General features: G+C 40.0%; 6 protein-coding genes across 8 annotated transcripts; 2 read left to right on the top strand and 4 right to left on the bottom strand.

Moving 5' to 3' along the window:
* Window positions 1-242: 242 nt before the first annotated feature.
* On the top strand, window positions 243-1,601 carry LOC17888176 (cyclin-U4-1). Its single transcript, XM_023784428.1, has 2 exons — window positions 243-681; window positions 1,121-1,601. Exons 1-2 carry the CDS (start codon window positions 341-343, stop codon window positions 1,377-1,379), a joined length of 600 nt encoding a protein of 199 aa, XP_023640196.1. The 5' UTR covers window positions 243-340; the 3' UTR covers window positions 1,380-1,601.
* Window positions 1,602-2,398: 797 nt separating this feature from the next.
* On the bottom strand, window positions 2,399-3,604 carry LOC17887882 (ankyrin repeat-containing protein BDA1). Its single transcript, XM_023784661.1, has 2 exons — window positions 3,089-3,604; window positions 2,399-3,013 (listed from the first exon to the last, which is right to left on the bottom strand). Exons 1-2 carry the CDS (start codon window positions 3,602-3,604, stop codon window positions 2,399-2,401), a joined length of 1,131 nt encoding a protein of 376 aa, XP_023640429.1.
* Window positions 3,605-3,940: 336 nt separating this feature from the next.
* On the bottom strand, window positions 3,941-5,597 carry LOC17888663 (ankyrin repeat-containing protein BDA1). The gene is made up of 2 exons (XM_006296433.2): window positions 4,992-5,597; window positions 3,941-4,761 (listed from the first exon to the last, which is right to left on the bottom strand). The coding sequence occupies exons 1-2, from the start codon at window positions 5,571-5,573 to the stop codon at window positions 3,985-3,987; spliced, it is 1,359 nt and encodes a 452-aa protein (XP_006296495.2). The 5' UTR covers window positions 5,574-5,597; the 3' UTR covers window positions 3,941-3,984.
* Window positions 5,598-6,141: 544 nt separating this feature from the next.
* LOC17888991 (trihelix transcription factor ASIL2) lies at window positions 6,142-8,078 on the top strand. The gene has a single exon (XM_006293471.2). The coding sequence runs from the start codon at window positions 6,737-6,739 to the stop codon at window positions 7,922-7,924; it is 1,188 nt and encodes a 395-aa protein (XP_006293533.1). The 5' UTR covers window positions 6,142-6,736; the 3' UTR covers window positions 7,925-8,078.
* A 173-nt stretch (window positions 8,079-8,251) lies between these two features.
* On the bottom strand, window positions 8,252-12,707 carry LOC17888868 (polyadenylate-binding protein 3). 2 transcript variants are annotated; one of them, XM_023785234.1, is made up of 12 exons: window positions 12,246-12,707; window positions 11,361-11,914; window positions 11,188-11,277; window positions 10,857-11,096; window positions 10,336-10,557; window positions 9,941-10,244; window positions 9,500-9,837; window positions 9,301-9,404; window positions 9,104-9,207; window positions 8,932-9,002; window positions 8,758-8,853; window positions 8,252-8,620 (listed from the first exon to the last, which is right to left on the bottom strand). In XM_023785234.1, exons 1-11 carry the CDS (start codon window positions 12,523-12,525, stop codon window positions 8,764-8,766), a joined length of 2,397 nt encoding a protein of 798 aa, XP_023641002.1. In that variant the 5' UTR covers window positions 12,526-12,707; the 3' UTR covers window positions 8,252-8,620; window positions 8,758-8,763. The 2 variants fall into 2 exon arrangements, with proteins under 2 accessions (XP_023641002.1, XP_006293703.1); XM_006293641.2 differs by having other exon boundaries at window positions 8,254-8,620; window positions 8,762-8,853; window positions 12,246-12,706.
* A 391-nt stretch (window positions 12,708-13,098) lies between these two features.
* LOC17888801 (F-box/kelch-repeat protein At2g44700) lies at window positions 13,099-14,842 on the bottom strand. 2 transcript variants are annotated; one of them, XM_023784234.1, is made up of 3 exons: window positions 13,777-14,842; window positions 13,485-13,561; window positions 13,099-13,314 (listed from the first exon to the last, which is right to left on the bottom strand). In XM_023784234.1, exons 1-3 carry the CDS (start codon window positions 14,712-14,714, stop codon window positions 13,208-13,210), a joined length of 1,122 nt encoding a protein of 373 aa, XP_023640002.1. In that variant the 5' UTR covers window positions 14,715-14,842; the 3' UTR covers window positions 13,099-13,207. The 2 variants fall into 2 exon arrangements, with proteins under 2 accessions (XP_023640002.1, XP_023640001.1); XM_023784233.1 differs by lacking the exons at window positions 13,099-13,314; window positions 13,485-13,561 and having other exon boundaries at window positions 13,566-14,421; window positions 14,584-14,835.
* Window positions 14,843-16,308: the final 1,466 nt, after the last annotated feature.

Here is a 16,308-nt window from a genome sequence, read left to right as displayed (position 1 = left end):
TTTGTTCCATATACTAATGAGTTATTTATTTATTTATTTTTGGTTCCACCGCCGACGGTGATAGAACAACAATTGAGTAATTGAAAAATTCAAAAGGGACACATTCCTAAAATTTAAATTGGATAAAAAATAAAACACCTACCGATTTTATAAAACCAGCAAGAAAAAAGAACTTACACTTATTTCCTGAAATAAAAATGAAAAAATTACATAATAACTACCCAATATAACGACCAACTTAAACACACGCCATTAACAACAGAGCAAAAGCAACGAGAAGACCCTTCTTCTCTTCTTCATATCTCTCTCTCTTTCTCTTTCGTACACACAAAAAAAAAAAATGGCGGAACTTGAGAATCCAAGTGTAATGTCGAAGCTAATAGCATTCTTATCCTCATTGCTAGAGCGAGTTGCTGAGTCAAACGATCAGACCAGGCGAGTGACGACTCAGTCACAAAGGGTATCGGTGTTCCATGGACTGAGTAGACCAACCATAACGATTCAGAGCTATCTCGAGAGGATCTTCAAATACGCTAATTGTAGTCCTTCTTGCTTCGTCGTGGCTTACGTTTATCTCGACCGTTTCACTCACAGACAACCTTCACTCCCCATCAATTCCTTTAACGTTCATCGTCTCCTCATCACCAGTGTCATGGTCGCTGCTAAGTTCCTCGATGATCTGTAAGTTTTCTCATTTGTTCTTTTCTTTTCAGCATTGACATTTTGAGCTTCTTAACCAAGGTTTGAACATCACAATTCACTACCACAGTTAAAAAATCTGTCACATCATCATTCAATCCCCTGTTTCATGAATGCTCTGTTTCTTGATTTTTTTGTCTAAATCTCAAAAGTTTCAAATTTTTGATACAAGTCTGCTTTTTCTAGACAACAGATTGAATACTAACAGTGAAAATTGAATTTTTGTTTGGTTTAGACATTATAATGATGAATCAATCAATCAATCAATCAATTCCCCTGTTTTATGGCTTCTCTGTTTCGTCCTGTGAAAAAAATCTAGGCCTTAGATTATGCAAATTAAAGATACAACTTTTTATAAAGTTTCTGACATGACACTGAGTCACTAAACCCTGAATATGAATTTTGATGAATTTTGAAACAGGTACTACAACAATGCGTATTACGCGAAAGTGGGAGGAATAAGCACGAAAGAGATGAACTTTCTGGAGCTGGACTTCTTATTCGGGTTAGGGTTTGAATTAAACGTGACGCCAAACACATTCCACGCTTACTTCTCTTATCTTCAGAAGGAAATGACTCTTCTTCAACCTCTCTCTCTCGTTGTTGTCCCATCATCAAGATCTGTCATTACCTTCAACGACGATGAAGCTTCTCATCAGAAACAGCAACTCGCTGTTTGAGTTTCACTACAAACTTCCAAAAAACAAATCTTCCAATCTTTCTTCTTTTTGTTTTGTCTCTTTTCCAAAACATTTTCGCCTTTTTTTTATATATTATTATGAATTGTGTAGTTGTAGATGATGTAGAGATTAGTCGGCAGGGCCTCTTATCTTGTCTTAATCAATCTCCGATTAAGATCATAAATAAGAAATCCAAAAATCAAACCAGTGAGTTCTTGTCTATCTCTCTACCTTCAATCTCTCTCTCTATATATATCTCTGTAATATAATTAGTAATATAGATGTGGACAGATGGGATAATACATCTTTACAGACTGGCTGGCTAAAGAATTTAAATGTCACTAGTAGTGACCCCTCTAAACTTATATAACTGGAGATATTATATATATATGTGTGTGTGTTATGATTGTTTATGTTTTGTTTTGTCTAGTATTCAAATTTTTACCCATGTCAGATCAGAAATATGGGTAATAATAAGTATAGAAGGTACAATAATTGGGATTGGTGAATAAGATTTGTTGTTTCTGGTTCTATAAAGGGAACAAAAGAACATGTGCAGAGCAGAGACAGAGTGTAACGATTAAGAAATTACATTCAAATAGCTGATCTGAAAGAGGCTAAAGAGACTGTGACTTGTGAGAGAACTTCTACAAACAATGGTTACTGACAGAACAAAACAAAAAAAAACTTACTTCTTGACTCAGGTTTCTTCAAATGTACTAGTCAAGATCACACAAACGAATCAAGATAGTTAAGTATATAGAAAAAGAAAAATGGGAATTGGAATTTGAGACTGTAACTTGGGATTTTATGAGGTTGTTGTGGTAGTAGTAGTACTTCTTAGAGGATAGATTCTGATTTTCTTGGCATGTTTCCGGATCAGACTCGGGATTTTCGCTACTGCGATAGGTAGTACTACAGAAAGCACCATGAAGAACAAGCCTAATCCAAAGTTGGGAGAAAGTGCAGCCATTGCGAATCCATAGGCCAAGGCAACAGCAGTCAATGAAACTTGCAGCTCAAGGTAGAAAGGGAGACCTTTTGTGAGTAAAGAGATTAGCTCCATCGAAGTGAAAAACCCTATCGAGTTTAAGAAGATGAAAATGCCGTAAGAGATCCAGCTCTTTGATCCCATTATAGTTGTTTCCTTTTAGATCAGTTACTTGACAGTATCCATTGATGCAGTAATCTTCTTGCCAGACACCTCCAGGTGGACTTAGCACGGCTTGATAAGTCGTTGTGGCTATCAGAATCGCGATAACCAGTAACACATTGCGAACTTCGTTAGCCGAGACTTTATTTTTCTTGTACTTGAAGTAATCTAGCCATTGCTTGTGCGTCATCAGAGATTCTTCTGACTGTGTTGTTTCATTATTCTCTGTTGTTGTTGTTTCTTTTCTTGTGTCAATATCTCTTGATCTTACAGCTCCTGCTTCATGGAGGATCTGATAAATCTCTGCATCTTCTGGTTCACCTCCAAAGTGAAGTAACATATCAAGAGGTGTCAAGCCATTGGAGTTTAAAGGGTTCACTTCAATGAAATCTCGGGGGATTGTGTAATTAGATCCTCTAGAGCCAAGCAACAAGTCAATCACCTGCAGTTTCATATCAGTGTACAATCCGTATAAACTAAACTGAACAGAACCAAATAGCACAATCTTGAAAATCAAATTCCTTTACAGAAATAAGTCAAAGGGATTGATCGGTACCTCGTACAGTCGTTTTTGAACAGCTAAGTGCAAAACCGTGTTCCCTCCATTGTCTTGCTTATTCAACACACAAAGCTTATCAAATTCCTTAAGACGTTCCAACAAAACAACGAGTCCATCGAACTGGCAGAACCTAACCGCAAGATGAACCACTGTCTCTCCACGAGCGGTGATTGCTTCACGGGACTCCGGATTTGCAGACACTAACTCATCAAGAACACAAACCCTTCCCCTCATAGCAGCGTAATGAAGAGGTATTCCCCTCTCTTTACCTTTGATCATACAGATCTCACCACTTAGCTTCTCCAAAAGCTCTCTCACGACTCCAACGTGTCCCATGGATGCTGCTATATGCAGAGGTGTGAATCCGTCTTTGTTAAGTTCTGTCCCGAGACTCTCTCTTATATTGAGGATTTCTCTGACGAAACTCAAGTGTCCGTACATGGAGGCAACGTGTAACGGCGTTTCTTCGCCGTTGATGACAATAACCTCGAGAAGTGTCGGATCGGATTCCATTGATCTCCATTTCGAGCAGCCTCCATTAACGGATTCTTCTTCTCCATGTCTCTATTCTTTTCGGCTAGGTCAAAAACCCTTCTTGCAAGAATTCAACATTGAAGAGCTTAAAACTTCACTTTTTCAAGTCAGAGCATTATAGTCTAAAGAAACAGAACATTTTCAAAACTACACACGTCTTCGTAATTCTTTAATTTATAAATCTCAAAAAGTCAAATTAGCACGAAAAAAGATAAGAGAAAAACCATTTAAAGATTACATTTTACCATTGATAAAAATATAACCAAAATGAAAAAAAAAAAAAACACACACACAATCATACATAAGCAAATATAATAAAGAAACAACAACAAAGATATTGAATTAAATTGAGAAGAAAGTTAGAGACGCCTTGCAGTCCCAAAAGCATTAAGCAATGATTTGACGAAGAGAAAAATCTCACGAAGAACCAAGATGGACGACACACCTAGAACCACCAGCCAAAAAATCTTCTCATTTGGTGCTATATAGACGATAGCAAGCAGATAAATAGCCACAATTGAGATAATGCAAAGCCTTATCCAATTTCTCAGAGGGAACCCTTTAGTGAGCAGCGAGATCATTGTAACCGAAGTGAAGAAGCCAACCGCGTTAAAGGCAGCGTAGAGAGTGAAGTCAACAGTACTGGCTGCCATGATTGCTTGTCCTTCAGTGCTGTTCCTGGAACCGAAAATGTTGTTTATGCTTGGGGTCGTGTTGCTGTTGGTGGTGTTGTTCTGTGAGCCAGAACCACCAGTAGAGTCTTCACCTCTGAAAGCTCCTGGAGGCTGAAGGACTCCAGTGAATGTAAGTGTTGCTATGAGTGTTGCAACAACCAATAGAGTTTCTCGCTTTTCAAGTGTCGAGTTATTAATCTCGTAGTCCAGATACTTCTTTATCATACGAAAAGGATTTCTACTACGTTCAATTGGTTTAAGGTCTTTACGTTTCTCCTTTGCGTTCCTTGCTTCAGCTGTCTGAAAGATTTGAACAATTCTGTACATTTCAGAAACACTTCCTCCTTCGGTCTCAATAACCACGTCGAGAATATCCTTTGGTGTTAACCAGCTTCTGTTTTGTTTATTTACATCTACCGATCCGCGGATTATTGCTTCCTCACCTATCAACATCTCTACAATCTGTAGACAACATCATTATTCAAATATTTTAGCAAGAACAAAAAAGAGATTGAGCTGTGACGTACAGTTTCTTTAAGAAAGATTGTATGGCTATAGTTAAAAACATCAAAGCTTGATTGAGAAAAATTTAGTTTAGAAAAAGGTTAAAATTCTTACAACCTGTAAAAGTGTAAGATTCATGTGATGAGGTTTGTAAATGATGAGTAAATTAAGAAGAAGAAACTACTTACCTGAAGCTGTTTCCCAAGTGTTGCAAGATGCAAGACTGTATTGCCTTCTCGATTTTCCTGGTTAACGATCCCCAAAGATATGTTACTATTCTTGATCTCTTCCAGCAACAACTTTGTAGCTTCCACTTGATTGTTCTTAACAGCGACATGAAGAGGGGTCTCATGAAAAGCGGTTACTTCCTTGAGGGATTCAGGGAAAGACGAAACCAACTCTTGTATGACCTCGATTCTTCCTCTCTGCGCTGCGGAGTGAAGAGGAATCAAACCGTCCTTGTCCTTCAAGAAGCAGACATCACGTTTCCAGTCAACACTTAGGAGCACTCTCACAACATCTATGTTCCCTGAGGCTGAAGCAATGTGAAGAGGGCTAAACCCTTGTAGGTTCGGCTCCAGAGCTAAACCTTGGTTGTGACGCAAGATTTCCGCCGTGAACGTGGCTTGGCCGGCGAAGGCAGAGACATGGAGAGGATTCTCTGGAGATGAAAGAGAGAGACGCTCGAGAAGCAGAGGATCTTCTTGAAGGAGCAACTTGAGTGTTGTTATGTCTCCCGTACGAGCTGCATCAAACAATCTGTGGTCCATTGTTTTCCACCTTTCTTGAGTCCCAAGGAATATCCAAAATCTATTAATTTAGGTTATCCTACATTCAGACAAGTACAGACACCTGTATATATAATAGTAAGCAGAGCATGTGTGATGTTGAAGTTTGCTGCCTCATGAAAATACCTTCCGTGTTTTTAATAATTATTGAATTTTAAACTATGTTATTCGAGCATAATTCTCTTTTACTCAGAAGATAAGATTAAGAACCTCAATGAAAGTTTTTTTTTTTTTTTTTAATCCATTTAAACAATGAAAGCTTGATATCAACTCGATGTTAAAAAACAAAAAAGATGTAATATCACCGAATAATAAGCTTAATAATTGGCTGTTTCTCACTAAACGAAAAAGCTAGTACAAATAAAATAGGAAAAAGCTAGTGTAATAACACACTTTCACTATCGAGATTCGATAATAAGTCCTCACATCACATGTTTGTCGGGAGATTCCTTACTTCTTATGCTTAATTAACACGAGGTTTATACCAAAATTAAAATAACTATATCGTATATGACAATTAATGGGCCTGGCTCACAAATATTAGCCCATTTAATTTTAAGCCCAATTTAATAAATGGGGTTTAATGAGAGGGCCATAAATGAGATTTATAGTAAATGACTAACTCTGAAAAAGAAGAAAACAATTAAGCAGAGGAAGACGCCAAAAACATAATTAAGCAGTTACATAAACGGCAAGAGCGGCTCGCAAGTCTACCCTACGCCACCTACCGGCTCCGTGTTTCACGGCTCACGTTAGCCTCCTCCAACCATGATGACCACGGTGGCTTCATCCCCGAAATCAGCCGCTTTTTCTCTTTTTATTTTCCACAGATCCAAATATCATTATTATTCCACGTGTCGTCCACGACGGTGTGCCCCCCACCACCCTCCGTCACCACCGCTTATGGCTACCTTCCTTTATTACCAACTCTGCTAATCTACGCTTCTATCTAACCTTATCCTCCGCCACCAACTTTTATCATACGCCTCTCCTCCACTCTCTCTCTCTCCTCCCTTATCTTCTCGATATTACGTGAAATCGCCGCCGCGAAAAGTCATCCGCATCTCAGCCATTTCTCTTTCTTCACGAGATCTCAATTTTCCTTCTTCATTTCTCGGATTTTGAATTTGTATCTATCCCGTCCCATGTCCGATCCGGATTCTCCGATGAACCAAGATCCAATTGCGGATCCATCACCGGTTCGGATCGAGTCTTCCCCACGAGCTCTCGTCCCGCCACCATTATCTTCTGCCGCTCAAGACGATGACTCAGCGGAGCCGGCTTCCGTCGCAGATCTGAAGAGCGCTTCCGTCCCCGTCGCCGCGGCCAAAAACTCTAGGCGGTTACCTCCGCCGTGCTGGTCTCTTGAAGAGACGATCGCTCTTATTGACGGGTACAGAGACAAATGGTACGATCTCAACCGTGGAAACCTCAAGGCGAATCACTGGGAAGAAGTCGCAGAAGCGGTTGGTGCTAGTTGCCCCGACGTGACGCCGAAGAAAACTGCGGTTCAGTGCCGTCACAAGATGGAGAAGCTTCGGAAAAGGTATCGTACTGAGATCCAGAGAGCTAGATCTGTGCCGGTGGCGAGGTTTATATCTTCTTGGGTTCATTTTAAGCGAATGGAAGCTATGGAGAATAGACCAGAGATCAAACAAGGTAACGAAAGTGGAGAAGAGGATCACGACGATGGCAATTACACAGCTCGCTATCAGTTTAAAAACGGCGGAGGAGGAGGCTCAGTGGCAAGGACGACGCCGAGGTTCTTTAATAGGAATGGTACGGCTGGATCTGGTGGTGGAGGGAGCGGCAGTAGCGGCGGAATTCGAATTAGGATACCGACTGGAGTGAGTATAGCACAGGCAGGTCCTAGATTTCCCGGTAAGATTGATCAAAAATACACGGCGAGTCCGGGTTCCGGTATGAGTTCAAATCCGAGACTTGGTCGTGGTTTAGGAGCAGGAGGATCTAATTACAGTGCTAGGGTTGCGAGACTTCCTGAAGGAGGAGGAGGGAAACGAGGGAGAGATATGATGATGAAGACGGAGGAGGATGATGAAAATGATAATGACAATGATCCGATGGTGGAGATAGCGAGTGCGATTAAACTGCTGGGAGACACGTTGTTGAGAACAGAGCAGACGAGAATGGAGATGACCAAAGAGATTGAAGCGATGAGGAGGGAGACAGAGATGAAGAGGACGAAGATGATATTGGAATCGCAACAACGACTTGTGGAAGCGTTTGCTAAAACCATTGCAGAGAATACAGAGGAGAAGAAGAAGAAAGCAAGAAGAATGTCGTCGTCTTCGTTAGCTGCTGCCGACTCTTAATTGATTAAAAGGCGCCATAAATTATGTGTGAATTTTCAGTTCTAGATTTGTAGAAATCGAAAGAGCTTTTATGAGCTCAGTGCATCTAACACCAGTTATGTATCCTGCTTATATATGTTATAAAAAAAAGTGTAAAATTGGGAGTTCCCGAATAGTTCGTTTCCGACTTTTAACATTAAAACTTCAAAAGTCACGTTAATGGAGTAATAACCTCTGAGTGTCAAAAGAGAGCAAAACAGAGCAAGCTCTTTAACAGAGGACAGAACAGAGCCAGCATTAAAATCTAAACAAAAGTAATGCAAATCTGTTGAGCTGAGAAGACCTTAAGACTTCGCTGAGAACATAATTAAGACAGGTTTATAAACTGATGGATCAATAATAATACAAACATAGCTAATCTCTGTCTTCCAACAAATCCGTCCATTATTCGAGAGAGAAAGAGAGCGGAATGAAAACTAAGAGATAGATACATCACGAGTCCAGCAACTATGAACCATCTCTATAAAACTCCGACCTTTATCATCCCATCCGGAAAAAAAAAGATGCAAGTGCAGTTGAAGATGCAAGCACATTAATATTCCAACAATCTCACCGAAGCTGGGTTTAATCTTCCTTCCGCAGCCGGTAGCTTCTTTCTGCACAACTTCGCATGGACAAACCTCCTTTTTTTTAGCAGCAGCCGCGTTCATCAGAAATCTGTTTTTCATTTACAAACTTTATCACACATTTCATCTATAGTTCCTTCAATCCAACCATATCTCCCACAAAGAAAACCACACCACTGCACTAAGACACAACTAAAAAATATGGAAGGGACAAAAATTATCACTCACTCACATTCAGTAGTATGATCCTGGACCACCACCAGAGTAACTACTACCACTCAAGCCACGGCTTGAGTAAATTGAAGAATACGTGCTACCTCCTCCCTGCAAATCCAATAACATGTTACAAATTTAACTTTTCAAAAAAAAAGAAAGAGAAAGGAACATTGTGAAGCCACTTACATCTCTTCTGGGTAGGTCACCACCATAGCTACTGGAGTACATCCCTCCTACATCGCTGCCACTATAAGAGCCTGAAGAAAAGTAACATAATGGAATTATAGCCATGTCAGTGTTTGCATTTCGATGTAAGTATTGTTATATGTTAGTCACAACAGCAAGTTCTGAATCAAACCTCCTCCATAATCCATTCCGTGACGACTGCTGTATGGGCCACGCGACTCATGACTTGACAGAGAATTTCGGCTGCTTCCATATCCTAGACTAGATCTAGGAATCCTACACCAAACATGGAAGTAAGGAAATAATACACTTGGCACAAAGAAAAATGAAACCTAGATAACTGAAGATATCCATAAAAAGAGAATACACCTGTCACCATAAGATTCCCCATACTGAGATGGGCCAACATCATAGTCCAGACGGGCTCTTGAATGGCGAACATCGACGTCAGCATAACGAGGAGGAATGTCATCCTGAATAATGAAACTCGTTAAAATTACCAATCATGTAGTCGAAAGATGAAAAGATTAAAAAAAAAAAAATGGCCAGAGAGAGCAAGAAATTATACCAATGCAGCATATGGACGCTTTGATCCAGGAAGAGGTTCATAAGCACGGGGTCTTCCTTCACTGTAACTTGGAGGTCTTCCTTCACTGTAACTTGGAGGTCTTTCATATCTTGAACTGTAAGGGTCATCCACGTATGGCCTCCTCATTTCAGAGCGAGAAGAACTTCTGGGAAGATCTGAATAACCAGAGCCACGAGGTGCATAATCATCTCTGTAAGACAGATGCCTCTCAGGAGAAAGCCTCGAACTATAGCTCACAGCTGGTCTGCTTCTTGGAGGAGGAAGATCATCACGCCGACCATAGTCCCTCTTTAAGCTAGCCTTTGGATACAGAGGAACTAAAAAACACAATATGGAAGAATATGATCAGATAAATGAACAGAAAAGATGTTCAAGTAAAGAAGTTAACTAAACATGGAAAAACAACAAGTCCAGTAGTACCTGCAGGTCTTCTATCATATGACCTAGCAGGTGGTGGCAAGGGTCTGGCCCTTGCAGGCGGAGGTAGAGGTGGGCGTGGACGTCTTCCCCTTGATCCAGCAGCTCTCTTTGCACTAGAAGATGGGGCCCGAGATCCAACGCCTCTAGCACTCCGGGAGGAAGCAAGGCTTCGGGGTGGAAGACGAGCAAATGAACTCCTTCCAGACCGTCCACTCCCATGCCTAGACCGCTGGTCTGAACGACTGGACTGTCTGCCTTTACCTGCTTTCTGAAGTGGTCTAGATAAGCGTGCCCTCACTTTTGCCTGGAAATATAAAAGAGAATTAGAAAGCACAGTAATATTTGTGTGGAAAATGAATTAAGGATGACTGGATGAGGAAATAAAATATGCTTACCTTGTCCTCCCCTTCGCCTAGGTCTGAGTTGTTGATGAATTTGGCACAGCTCACAGCAGCTTCATGAGTATCAAAAGTAACAAAGCCAAAATCTTTCCTCCTTGCTGATGGCATATTACGAGCAAGCTCAATTTTTTCAAGTTTACCATATCTTTTCAGAAGGTCTCTGACACGTTCTTCATTCCATGAAGGTGACAGACCATCAATGAAGATAGTCTTAACCTGTAACACCAGAAATTATACCAAATTAAGCACTATGAGCAGAGAGATATAATAGATTCATCAACAATCAATAATTCAGTATCTAGCATGTCATTAGAGGGCCAGAAGGAAAATGTATTCTGAGTCTGTTTTCATTACTGGTTTAGAAATTATTCCAAGTCACCACCCAGAAACGGTAAAAAATCCTATTAAGTGAAAAGGTGGCACCCACACCTCCCCTTATAAACTCCTCCATCGCTCTTAAGAAGACATTGTAGGATGAAAGTTGAAAGAAATAAATGATCCTGCAAAGTGAGTACCTGCGCCATTATCTCATCTTCCGGGTCTAAGAAAGAATCAGCAAAAGAGACCTTTGCAGGCTTGTCAACTCCAAACATCACATCTTTCTTGAGGAGACGTTTGTGAGCATCCATGGCATCAGAGCGAGATGAGAATTCCAAAAAGGCATACCCTCGATTCATGTTGACATTTTTGCTGTCCTCTACCAACGTTATATCATCCTCATTCTCAACTCCATAGTATTTCAGCTTCTCCCTCAACTGGAACAACAACAAATACCTGATGGTCAGGATTTCCACGTACTGTGAAGTTGGGTTTAATTGGCAAATCTACGGACACCCAAATACTTACAACTTCTGGGGTCCATGTCTTGCATATGTTACCTATGAAGAGGGTATCATTATCTTGGCTTGCAGTTACACCACACTTTTTACCATTGATCTGCAGTCCCAATGACCAAGAGCATGATATACAATGTAAAGCTACACAAACTCTCCATCAAATACTTAAGTGTAGACGATTACCATTGGGCTTTTAAGCTCTTTAACAGCTCGTTTTGCCTGTTCTACAGTTGCAAAACGCAAGAAAGCAGAACCCTTGCTCTTCTTTGTCTGAGGATTCTTCAAAATCCTAATTTCAGTCACCTCTCCCACGTGACCAAACACTTTCTTTAAGTCGTCCTCGGTAGCACCTTTGTCCAGATTTCCAACAAATATTTCAAACTCCTTACGCTTACGTCTCTCATGCAGAAGATCATGATGCTCTTCTTCATCCAAGTCAACGGTGTCTCCATGTTTGACTTCTTCATTAGCATGCTCATCATCATCCTCACTCTCAAGCTCCTCCTGACCATCTCCAATCTCGTCTGCAAACTCACCAGCATCGTCGTCGACCTCAATCTCCTCGTGCAGTTCTTCTTCCTCCTCATTTACCAACTCATGATCCTCCTGTCCCGATTCTCTCTCTTCAAACTCCTCCCCACCATATTCTTCAGCCTCATACTCTGGTTCATTGTCATCTAAATCCAATCTTTCATCTTTTCCGTACTCATCCACAGAATCCTTTACCTCAGTCTCCTCTGCGAGCAAAAGCGAGTAAAACATCTATACTATTCGAGGTTGCCTAAAGTTTGTTCAGAGATAACAAACCCGGAAGATACGTCTATCTTCCACAAAATTTAGAACAATTATCCCTAAATTCATCATCCAAATTAAATCCAAACATTCTATAGTCAGATATATTTATTCTTACTTTGTTAATCTCTATGGTCAGATATGTTGGAAGTCTAAGTCACAAACTTTCGTCAAAGCGAAACTTAGATCCATCAAAAACAATGAAACGATGTGATAGTTAACTAGATAGCAGAAAAAACGAAACAAATTTTAAAACCAGGCTAAGAAGAAACTTACTTTTCGACGGAACAACATCATTCGAATTCGCTGCAGCTACAGAATCATCAATCATATCCGATGGCTTCGGCCCATCTAATGGATTCTCTTCCTCCACAGTTTTATCTGCCTCCGGCGTCACAGCCTTAGCTTCCACAGCATCAGAGCCAGATAGCTCACCGATATTAACAGACTCTTCCTGGGCAGACTCCATCGGCATATTCTGAGCCTTGATCGCCGATCTCGTAAGCCTCCCGCCCCTTCTCGCGGCGCCTCCCCTCTTTACAACCTTCGGTGGCATCGCTTCCCAATGTTCTCTTTAGAAACAGAACAGATGAACCCAATTCAAAGAGAAAATAACAGAACTAAGCCACACAATTGTCGGAATCGAACAACCCTAGCTCAGCGGATCAACAATGGTATTGAAATCGAGATAGAGAAGAAAACCCTAATTAACGGAGAGATGATAGCCTGAGCTTGTTGGGATAAAAATAAAATAAAACTATATATTATTCTATAAAGAAAATAAAGACGTGGCGATCAAGCTTTTATTTCGGTGTTGTAAACTAAAAACGGTAAGAAATATTGGCTTTAGGCCCAAATATATCATCCCACGCCTTAATGGGCCTTTTTTACTCGTACTGAACATAGCTTGACTGAATTTCTCAAGTGTGTTTGTAATTTTGTATTATCCGGTTTAGGAGATCATTTGAATCGGTTTAGTACAGAGGGGAAAGAGAAACACAAGAAGCAAACAAAACTCTGTGAATTTGCGATCACACAAACTTGTTAAGCGAATAGTGTAAAATTGATTAGGCGAAACTGCAATATTAATGAAGAAAGACGTAAACACAGTAGCACACTCATAATCAAAGAAAGTAAACACACAATGCTGAAATACAATCACACAAACTTAGTGCAGCTGGACATTCATAATTCTGTAAACTTCATTGACATTTTTAATATGACTAACGAAAACATCATCATTTACAATCAAGTATCAACATATCTCTAGTGTTTTGACCCGAAAGAGAAAGACAATGCTGCAATCTATAGCCACAAGGAACAACCCCGAGAAGTTGAGACGGTGCTACAGTCATCTGATACCTTACTTCACTCCTATCAAAAACCTGATCATTGTACACCAAAGAAGTACTAAACACTTATCGTCAACAATAGATCTCGAGTTTAACCAAGAGATAGACAATGGTAAAAACAAAAGCTGATAAAGAATCCCGAGAAGTTGAGAGGGTTCTGCACTTTCATGAATTCCCACGTCACTCCTAAGCAAACCAATCATTCTAAACCAAATCTCTTTGCTTTCACCACTGACAAGACTTGTAAAAGAAAGTACTAAACATCATCATTTACTAAAGAAAGTACTAAACATCATGTTTATCAGGAAATAGACAGAAGACGAAACATGGTACAGCGGCGAGGAAAAATCCCGAGAAGTTGAGACGGTTCTGCAGTCCCATGAATTCCTGTTTCAATTATCCGATCCAAAACAATCATTCTACACCAAATCTCTTTGTCTTTACGACAATCAAGCCTTGGCTTTTCCCATATAAACGCCAACATTCCATAGTATTGAGCCATTCCAACGTATTGAGTTTTACCAAGATCCAAACCATAAACCACTCTCCATAGCAGCAGCTCAGTGTCATACCACATTAACCCGAATCTAGAGAAGTAAACGTAGAGCACATTGTCTATAACACACACTCCCGACTTCCACCATGTGTCATTAGGCAACTCAGATCTCTCACAAGAACCATCTCTAGTATCGTAACAGACCATGCCCCCATGAACGCTTATAGCACAAACCTTCCTGTCTAGTGAAACATTTGCCCCACAGATCCATATAAATCTCCCAATTGCGTCAGGAATCGGCGCTGCTTCCCAAGTTTGCGTCTTTAAGTCAAATGCTTCCGCTGGAATCTTGTCGCTTCTGCATCCTCCGATCACATAGATCTTACCGCCGACTAGTCCTACGCTAGTGGTTCTTCGCTTCACTATTAATCTAGGTCCTTGACGAACCTTTCCAGATTGGGTATCAAAGATCCAGAAATATGGTGAGGTACTATCAGATCCGGGAAAGACGAAAATCTCAGGACCAACCGCGACGGTGGAAGCAGAGTAAGGACAGGGGAAATCGATGGAGGCGAAGACATTCTCAGTCGTACTGTTCTCAGTCCTGCGGAGAGTGAACCAGTCAAATGTATCGGGGTGCTTAGTTCTGTTCATGAAGCATAGGTAAATTGAATCCTTGCCGAGGAAAGATCGAGTCTTTTGAATCTCAGGCGAGCGAACGAGACTCCTCAGGCTCTTGCATACGCAACAGAGGATTGGGTAATACCTTTTTGGGACGCGTGCTATGACGTTCAAAACGATGTCGAATGGCAGTGAAGAAAACGATGGCGGTGAAGATATTATAGACGACGGCGGTTGGTTGGTTTTCCGCGGTGGTTCGCCGGCGAGGTTTGACATCGAGACCAGTTTATTAGGTGAAGACTGAACAAGACTAGCGGCGGACTACTCTTTCACAACAATTGTGGTTTTATTCAATTTGGTAAAGAGCCTAACCCCGGTTTATTTCTTCTCCCGTTCAATTTTAATAGGTTAAAACCGGTTTGTCTTGAACTTGAAATAAAGCGTTCTCTGTTAAGTAATTCACAGCTTTCCTCGATCTTTTAAAAAGGAAAACAAAGCATAATTAATTAAGTCAAGATTTACGCACGAATGTATTGGACGGTCCAATTTGGATCTGATGCAAATTTTGTAAAATCTTTGACTTTGGTTGTTATATATATCTTCTCAAGTAGATAGGGAAGTTTCTTCAACCCAACATTTCAATGAGGCAAGGATGATCTATATGCACAGATGGAAGTCGGTTTTATAAAAATATATTAAAATTTAGGCAAGACCCAATAAATCAATATAACATCATATGCCAAATTTATAACTTATCTAATTAGATTCCTCGTAACATGTATTCTGTAACATAACATACTCTTAAGAATCGCTCTCAAGCTTAACTGTTATATTGTTTCCATCTGTAAGGATATGTGATTTGATATTCTCCATCTGTCTATGTACCTCTTTCGATACACATGCTAAAACTTTTGAGGGATTTTTCTCTTCGTCTCTAGATTTCAATTTCTTCTCAATGTTTTGACGAGCCAAGGAAAACAATGCGACCGCCCTGAAAATAGTGATTAAGTTCATTTTAGAAAAAAAAAAAAAGTTTGTAAAGGTTAAAAGCGTTTTATAATGTATATACAAGTGATAGTGATACTTCAAAAACACATATATACCTTTCAAGACTTCCTGTTTCTGAGTGCAACCGTGCGAAACTGTCAAGTTTATGTATACCTATATAATTTCAAGAACGACATACCAAAAAAACAAAAAATACTAAGAATTGTATAACAATGATGCAATAAAATTAACATTTGTGTGCGCACTAACTAGACCTTCGCTCTCAAGCTTCACTTTTGAATGGCTTGTCTCCAGCCCTAAAATAAGTATTGTTAAAACTCAAAAGTTAAAACGTAAATAAATTTAAAGAACAGATCAAAGTGATTTGATTTAATATTTTATTTACCTCGGAATCTTGTTTCACCATGCTCCCTCGTACCTCTGCCTTGATTATTCAATTTTCCCCTGTACAACAATAATTAATAACATCATATTGATATAAGTTAAAAGATCTCAAGAAAAAACTATGATCTATTAAAGAAACATTTATACCCGGTTAGGATATGTGACTTGACATTCTCCATCTGCCTTCGTAATTCCTTAGAAACGGATGCAAAAACATCCTTCTTATCAGCGTTTTGATGAGCTGACGCGAACAAGGCAACAACCCTGTGACATTAAGATTAGGTCCCTTTAAGATAATAACAATGGTTTTAAGGCTGAAGCATGTATGAACGAAATCAAGAAGTCATTTATACCTTTCCAAACTTTCCATTTCCGAGTACAACCTTATGAAGCAATCAGTTTGTTCATACTCTGCTGCTTAGTTTCGAAGAACTCGAAAATTGAGAGTTAGTATCATACTACTAAAGACAGAAAACAT

The sequence above is a fragment of the Capsella rubella genome, unplaced genomic scaffold, assembly GCF_000375325.1.
Source record: "Capsella rubella cultivar Monte Gargano unplaced genomic scaffold, Caprub1_0 scaffold_4, whole genome shotgun sequence".
NCBI lineage: Eukaryota > Viridiplantae > Streptophyta > Magnoliopsida > Brassicales > Brassicaceae > Capsella > Capsella rubella.
Note: the sequence above shows the minus strand (reverse complement) of the source record. Positions and strands in the feature narration are given on the sequence as shown.